At 43.4% G+C, this 8480-nt stretch overlaps 1 protein-coding gene across 7 annotated transcripts in view; it reads left to right on the top strand.

Annotated features, from left to right (window-relative positions):
- Nucleotides 1-8210, top strand: part of lpp (LIM domain containing preferred translocation partner in lipoma) — a 245716-nt gene extending 237506 nt beyond the window's left edge. For all 7 annotated transcript variants that reach the window (XM_064330754.1, XM_064330756.1, XM_064330757.1 and 4 more), the window contains 3 exons: nt 612-790; nt 2890-3010; nt 3820-8210. In XM_064330754.1, coding sequence (XP_064186824.1) covers nt 612-790; nt 2890-3010; nt 3820-3948 — 429 coding nt within the window. In that variant the 3' untranslated portion in view covers nt 3949-8210. The remainder of the gene's footprint in view (nt 1-611; nt 791-2889; nt 3011-3819) is intronic.
- Nucleotides 8211-8480: the final 270 nt, after the last annotated feature.

Genomic DNA, 8480 nt, shown 5'->3' on the forward strand with positions numbered 1-8480 from the left:
GGGTGGGGGATTTCTAATAAAAAATAAAAAATTCAGTAAAGACCAACTGGTCAGATACCTCAAGGTCCATAAATGTAGTCTGTTCATTTGGAGTTTGACTGTATCAGACACAGTGCTGGGGGTAGATTACTTTTAGGTAAACTAAACTAGTTAAATTACCTTTTTGCAGGTTTGCTGGTAGTTAATATACATTCAAATTTGTATAGTAAATGTTGTAGTTACTTTTTTTTCTCCAGCTGACACCACTTGTGCAACATTTATTGATACTATATATATGACCACGTAGCCGTAGACACAGCCTTGGCCTTAGCAAGTGTTCATTAATAACATCAGCTTCAGTCCATGGCTTAAATAACTAGTTGAACCAATGAGTCCCAACCCTGTCCCTGGAGCTCTACCATCCTTTCGTATCTAACAAAGCACCTCATTTAACAGCTGGAGATCTCGTGGATCTGCGGGTAGAATCAGGTGTGCCATATCAAGGTTCAAATGAAAACCTACAGGAAGGTAGATCTCCGGAAGCAGGGTTGGGAATTGTTGCAGTAGGTTTGAATGGTGAGACACAGCCCTCGTGTTAGAGCACGTGTCTGTGTGCGTCTGCCCCCCTGCAGAAAACCTTGGAGACGTGCACCGTCTGCGGCGAGCCCGTCATGGAGCGCATCCTCCGGGCCACGGACAAGGCCTACCACCCCCACTGCTTCACCTGCGTGGTGTGCCACCGCTGCCTGGACGGCGTGCCCTTCACCGTGGACGCCGCCAACCACATCCACTGCATCGAGGACTTCCACAAGTGAGGCTCCCGCCAGCCGCCGCCGCCGCCGCCGCCACCGTCGGCCCCCGCCCGAGGCGACTCCCCAGGCCCGCTCGTAACCGCGCCCGCCGGCCTGACGTCACACACGGTGACGAACTGCCGGACGTGCCGTTAGGCAGGCCAGGAAGGCTCACAAACCTGGAAATGTTGCCTGATACAGGAACAGATCTAGATTTTTAACTGTATTGATCCCAAGGGGACATTATTGGCCATTACAGCAGCCTACCATTCTCACAATAAAACAGTAAACAATCAACATTCAGTTTAAAAAAACTATATAGAATTATGCACAAAAATATATGTGGGAGTAGAACTGTAAGCGGAAGAGGGAAATATACACGTACTTGCATGACAGTAAAATGCTTAATTAAAATTTTTTTTTAAACTACAGTATAATGGTGACATACAATACAGATTATATGTGTAATATAGTCCAAAATCTTGCAAAGCAGTAGAGTGAAAGTGAAGGTGGTTGTAACCTTTAGTTGGAATTTCACTTTCACGCAGCAGGACGCCGGTGCTCTCATGTTTACCCTCTTTGGCAGCAGGCTGCGTGTTTTTAAGCTGGGCGTTCTTAGCTTCAGGTTCCCTTTGTGGCACTGGAGAAAGTCGGCCTTTCATTTCAGTGTGTTTTAAACTTCCCCATTTTCTCACCGTGTACAATACAGAACTATTATGAGAAAGACTTCACGTCTGTGCTCCTGGTTCCCTGTGTCTTCAATGGCGAGAAAATGGCCCAAAGCTCCAGTCATGTGATTTCTAGTTATTGTTTTTTCTTAAGCAGCCTCAAGGAACTGCAGATGGCTTCCTGCAGAAACATAAAGCTGCCTTTGTGTCTAGGAACTCCAGTCAGTGCAGGTGTTTGAACGGATCTGGTACTGCGTGACCGTCAGGGCTTCCTCTTGTCAGCGCTGTGGCCAGACTTTGCGGACCACTCTGTCCACTTCCTAGTTTTCGCCATTCAAAGCGCCTTTCCACTGAATGGGTCTGTTCCTCTCCTCGGGTCACCTGATTGGCCCGGAGACCGCAGGGCCATCTGCACATCCTCCCTTCGGCGCTCAGGAGGGCTGTTCCTCCTGGGCCACGGCTCGGAGATCCCTTCCTTTACAGTACTGAAAATCGGGCGTCCCCGTCTCAATTCACCCCACACTCGGGCCCTAGGTCCCCCAGTGTGTCTCGCTGATATAAGGGTTAGGTAGCTTGTAAAGGTGTCGATTCGGCTTCTCCAGCCTCTGGAGAGCTCTGTCTGGGGTATTAACTAGACCTGTGAGCATTGCACCAGCTCAGCTACTTTCAGTCCCACTCCGGCTTTGGCTTAATTTACGGGTTCCTTTTTGTGTATATTTAATATTTTGTCTTTTATGATGTAGCCATTTCCCAGTTTAGTTATACATTCCCGAATGTAACGACTTTGTAGAATTTCCTTTCAGATCTCCCGTATGAGAGAAGTTGCAATCATGATGAATTTATAGTTAATTAACTGCAGTGATACAGATTTTTTAAACGGGTTACTTGTGAGCAGAAGTCCTGTTTTGAATTCAGAAGATTCTAATAAAGAGTTTATATAAGTTACTCAAAAATGCTGTGTTTCATATTGAATTTTGTCTTGTGTATACTGACAGATGAGGCTGTAATTTTATGAAGAGCATTCAGATTCATTTAATCATATTAATGGTTTATATTGACCTGGGGAAGTGAAAGTTGTGCTATGAACAATGTCCCCTATTAACCAAGCATAAACTGTCTGTTTCTCCTCCATTATCCATAGAGGGGCCATCTTAGTGATTTAATGCATCCAGTCTAGATTTCAGTTTGAGTCATAGTTTTAGTGCAATATCTCTCTCTACCCTCTTTATCACTTAAGTGCTGATCTGGTAATTAATTGCTTTTATCTCATGGTAATATCCTGACATTGAGACCTACTTAAAGACATTATTTGAGATGCTCTTCAGTGTTTTGCTCAGGATGTAACGGACAAAAATGGAGACGGTGTTGGCAAACGATGGCTCGTTCTGGCGGGTTCAGCAGTAGATGCCCCAGTCCCGCAGCGAGTGACTCATCCTCTCGTCTCCCGACAGGAAATTCGCCCCCCGCTGCTCCGTTTGTAAGGAGCCCATCATGCCGGCTCCGGGACAGGAGGAGACGGTGCGCATCGTGTCGCTGGATCGGGACTTCCACGTGCAGTGTTACCGCTGCGAGGTCAGTGCGCCCCCGCCTCCAATCAAACCACCCCATCCTGAGAAACTGAGGAACATCAGTCACGATGGCCCCCTCTTAGCCTGGCGGTGCTGTGGATTGATGAGACCTTGCGCTTTGCATGCCTGGATTGTTGAGGAGGACTATTTGTGCTTGTTGAGAGTCCAAGTACAAGTTCAGCTTTATTATCCCCGAAGGGAAATTCAGGTTGTACAAACTCCAAATTAAAGCTGAACCATGCACACACAGAGCGCTGCTGTCTCAAGGTTCCCCACAGTGGTGCAGACTGTACATGTTGCCCCAGATCCCCAAAAAAAGAATCCAGAGTAGGGTCAGGAAATTAAACGAATACTTCACTGACCAACGAGACGTGGTGTCCAGTGATGTGCCTGTGCGTCTCTCCTGCTGGTGATGCGTCTGCGTGTCTGTGAGTCTGTTCTTCCGGTGATGTGTCTGTGTGTCTGTCCCTCTGGTGTTGTGTCTGTGCGTCTGTGCGTCTGTCCCTCTGATGTTGTGTCTGTCCCTCTGGTGTTGTGTCTGTGCGTCTGTCCCTCTGATGTTGTGTCTGTGTGTCTGTCCCTCTGATGTTGTGTCTGTGCGTCTGTCCCTCTGATGTTGTGTCTGTCCCTCTGGTGTTGTGTCTGTGTGTCTGTCCCTCTGATGTTGTGTCTGTGTGTCTGTCCCTCTGGTGTTGTGTCTGTCCCGCTGGTGTTGTGTCTGTCCCTCTGATGTTGTGTCTGTGTGTCTGTCCCTCTGGTGTTGTGTCTGTGCGTCTGTCCCTCTAATGTTGTGTCCGTGCGTCTGTCCCGCAGGACTGCAGCTGCCTGCTTTCGGAGGGGGACAGCCAGGGCTGCTACCCCCTGGACGGCCGCGTCCTCTGCAAGACCTGCAACTCCGCCCGCATCAAGGCCCTCTCCGCCAAAGCCAGCACCGACCTCTGAAGGACCCCGCCCCCCTCGGCCCCTCCCTCTTTCCTCCCGGTGCGCGCGCACTCGCACCTTCGCCTCACGCACCGCACGCGCCATTTTGGCTCCTCTCACTCGCTGACACACGTCTCCGTCTGAGAGCAGCTGAATCACTTCACACGGAAGCAGGGCGCTTCTGCAGGGGTCAGCGGTCTCTGCGTTGCTATGGACTGCAGCACGTGTTCTTTAGCTCTGCAGGATACTCGGGCACGTATTTTTAACATTGAAACGTATGGCTCCCTACCATAGAAGCCAGAACATTCCAATTGAGGCATCGTCTGTAAATTCATTCAGGTGGCAACCGATTGTTGATCTCTGTTGGTTTCATCATGCGTGAGAGAGAGGTCACGCCAAAATTTCTGACCCGCGCTGTTCATGGCGCGTTTTCACCGAAAAGAGTACCCCTCCGGTACACTTCTCTGTGTTCGCTTCCTTGCTCCAAACACGCTGAGCTTTGGCACCCAACTTCAAGTGCCTTTCAGTAAAGCAATAAAGGGACCAAGCGCTTTCATTCGCTGTGCTTGTAATGCAGTGCATATATTTTGCCTTTTAATTATTAGCATCATTACCATTGATTTTACGATAGATATTGCTAGCTGTATGTAAGAGTATATGTATGTAAGAATATTCTCAGAGTATATTCATTTTATTGGAATCACACTCTCCTTATTGTTTATGGACGTGGCTAATGTATGTAACTGCTTCACGTATGCACAATGCAACTGGAAGTTGTCTTCTACCATTCATGCCAATGGTCTCATCTACTTTATTGCTTCTTTGCAACTGGCGTTTGGATGCTTTTGTATGAACAGAAGTGTTGATACTGCAGTGTATAGAGAATACCAAACAGTGACATTCGAAAATGGTTATCTGTACTCTTCCATTCTTAAGGATATAATCTCAGACTCAGTCAAATAGCAGCAAACATTCTTGTCTATTCATAATACATTTAAGCAAAGATATTTTTTCTCTGTTCTTACACAGAAGCCTCTATTCAATCAATATTTGTCCTTAACTTAACTCACAAGTAAATGCTCTCTTTTCTTCACACAGTTTGGCAAATCTGTGATTTAAAAAAAAAATATTATTGCTTTTGCTCTGTTAAACAAAATCATTGACTGTAGAAAAGATATTGACAGGATGACTGCCTTCACCCACTGACTTTCCATCAGCATGGTGAAAAGCATTTTGAAACCACAAAAGTACAGTTATCCTGCCACCATGTTGTACTACTTGAAGCCAGAGACTGAGCAGTGTTTGTTGACCGTATTGTTGCCGCTGACTTGCATTGAAACAGGTGGCTGAAAGACCTTTGCTGGAGCTAACCCCACTGCGCTTGAGAGCAACATCTCTCAACAAGACCAGGAAGTGGGATTCAAAAACAAAGCCCAGTTTTGGCCACTTGTTCAAAATTTAAGGACAAATGTTGATTGAAACCCATCTGGAAATTTCCATTAATTTTGCATATATTTACAGCTACATATATTTGCAAGAATTTAAAAATGTTGAAGTTTTATTAAGTTTGTCACTCAAAGTTAAGGACTGATTATTTGTGGTGTTCAGACTCTGGTCTAAGCATCTTTGAAGTTGCACATATACAGTACTAGCCTAAACAATTTTCTTATATATATCAGTATGCTTGGAAATACTATTAAAGAAAACACTTAATTAAGGATTTTATTATATGCATTCAATATATTAATATATGGGATAAATAATGCTTTAAATACAATATATGGTTTCTATTGTAGTGAATGTGTGTGGCAACAGGTGGTGTGTATATTTACCTTTACAATTTGACACACCTGTGGACTTTATAAAACCAAGTAAAAATTTCTAACTAAAATGAAGTACTAACCAAAGATGGCACTTGTTTTCATTTGCATTTGCTTTATAGCTAGTGTCCATAAAGTGTTCCTCCAGATATTTTGAAGAACAAGGGTAATATGCCCCATCCAAGGTGAAGGTTCACCTCACTCTGAATGTATCTATGGTGAATTTGTCCTGGTTATTCCAGTGGCCTCGGATCTAAATGTAGATGAAAAACACTGATGTGTCTGTGATATCGCAACATGCTTTTTCAAGACTGAGGTTTTTTTTCTCCTCTTTTTTCTCATCTGCAAGCCCATAATGGGCATACTCCAAGTTATACTGTGAGTGTGGCATATTATAGTTATGGTGGCCAAACAGCATGCAAGTGAAACCAACTTTTGAAAAAGGCTTTGCACTTGTAACTGAACACATTAAGACTTCATTAATACTGCTGCGCAGATTGCTTTTTTTGGTATATTTATAACATATTCTCAGCATGAGTTGTAGGTCTTTGAAATACCAGTTAGAAATGGGGGTGGACGCTGCCGTACCCTGTATTTACCATTGTAGGCTAAATGTCCTCTCAACTCTGGCTTGAAAGTGTTAAGCTCATAAAAGTGTGAATATGGTAATACTCTTGAAACATAACCATTACTACCGTGTGATGCTTGTCATTTTGCCTGGGCGATTACAGTGGAGCGTAAGCGTCTGAATCTGCGTTTTTTTCTCCGATCGGTGCCTCGGCCGTGAGCGCGGACCCAAAAACACGCCGCGTCGACGACGCTCTCCTCGTTTTCTGAGTCTCTGAGACGTGCTCTGTGAACAGCCCGCGGGTAGGGTGCGCGCCAGCGTGGAGTCGTGCTTTCTCTGCGGCCTCTCCCACTCTCCTCTTGACCTCACAGGCTGCGCTGGCAGATTGTGTGTTTGGGAGGGGGGTTTGTTTGGGTAAACATACTTTTCGCTGAAAGAACATTTCACTCGGCTGAGGTTTTTTGACAAAGATGCTATCGATCATCAGATTTTTTATTTATTTTATTTTTTTTATTTTTTTTTTACTTTCTGCACTTTCTGTCTTGTTCTCTCCTGAAGCCTATGTTTATACACAAGCATACAGTATATACTGTACTAATATACACTATGCTGTACAAATTTATGTCTGACTATATTCACACAGTGCAGCATCACAATATTTCCTTGTATCATTAATAACTATGCACTATAGAATGTTATCCCAGTATGTATAGAAACACAATGCATGACCTTCCACTCCAAATTGCACATGATCTATGTATTTGTTTTTATTTTGCACTGCATAACATTTATGTCAATGTTCTGTAGTGCTATATTTTACACTGCTCCAATATTATATTCAGACAAAAGAGCTCTTCAAAGTGTATGTTATATAGGCCTATGTAATATGTGTTATGATATCATTATCTGTCTGCATAGGATTTAATTTAAAACAGTATTTTCACTGCAGTCATTGAATTTCTTGGATGTGGTGCAACAGACAAATATTAAATGTAGTTTGATAAAATTGTCCCTGCTATTGTTAGGCGCCTTACGGATTCACTTCTGCAGGACGAAGCATGATGCCAGGGAGCACTGTAATGCAGTGTTATCCACCGTTTTTAGTCATTATTCATCATTATTGAGCTTGTACACGCAAACACGTCCACCGGTCAGCTGAACACTTTCACTTTCTCCACTCTAGTCATTTTGGAAAGAGTGAATGGTTAAATCATTCAAGAGAGCAACTATAGAAGTTGTGTGTTGACATAATTAATTACGCGGTGTTACTTCTTTCCATTTCTCCTGTATCACATTTAACTTGTTTGCTGCTTAACAGCTTTTGAATGTCTCCACCTCTTATACCTGTGTCGCTGGAGCCATTTTCTAAGCCCCACTCGATTTTCTGAAGAAATGCCCTGAAGTTACCTTTAGCTAATGTAAAGAGGGTCAGTGGGATGGCATACAAAAATCCATTGGTCTCTACTATAATGGATAAAATGTCCGTTGGCATCTCACTGTACAAGAACATCTTTCACTGAATAGACATACAGCCCTGCTGTTTGTGGTTTTCTTGTAAGCATGGATACAAAAGAGAGCTTTTTACTATTAACTGCATGAAATTGTGTGATCATTTCGTATTGAGGGAAAATAGCTATCCGTGTTCCAATTGAAGGATATGCCTTCTTTGAATGACTTTGGGCAAACCTTGAAGGGAAAATGTATATTTACAGTATCCTTAAACTCCTTTTTGTATCCTTGTTCCATCTTCAATACTACTTTGCTCTTTACAAAATGCTTTATGTAATCACAGCATCATTCACATTGACATAAAGTACCAAAGGCTCTTCGATTAAAATAAGTTTGCAGTATTTTTGTATGTCCTATACCCCTTTAATAAAAGCTTTACAAAACCAGCTTGGTCGTGTATTTTTTTTTTTTTTCCTCATGACATAAGTAGCGTGAAAAAGGAGGTCTACACAATGATCACATTATTTTTGTTCGATGTCCTGCTTGCACTGGCTGAAATTAAATTTCTCTGCTACTACTCTAGGCAACTGCATTAATGAACTGTGTTTTTTCTGTGTTTGCTCTCCATGCCCTGAAAAGTAATTTACCTACAATTTGCAAAAGTGGTTATCCAATATTTGCACTGATTCACTTGCTAGTTTTGACCTCCATTACCT

This window comes from Anguilla rostrata, chromosome 4 (assembly GCF_018555375.3).
Source record: "Anguilla rostrata isolate EN2019 chromosome 4, ASM1855537v3, whole genome shotgun sequence".
Classification (NCBI taxonomy): domain Eukaryota; kingdom Metazoa; phylum Chordata; class Actinopteri; order Anguilliformes; family Anguillidae; genus Anguilla; species Anguilla rostrata.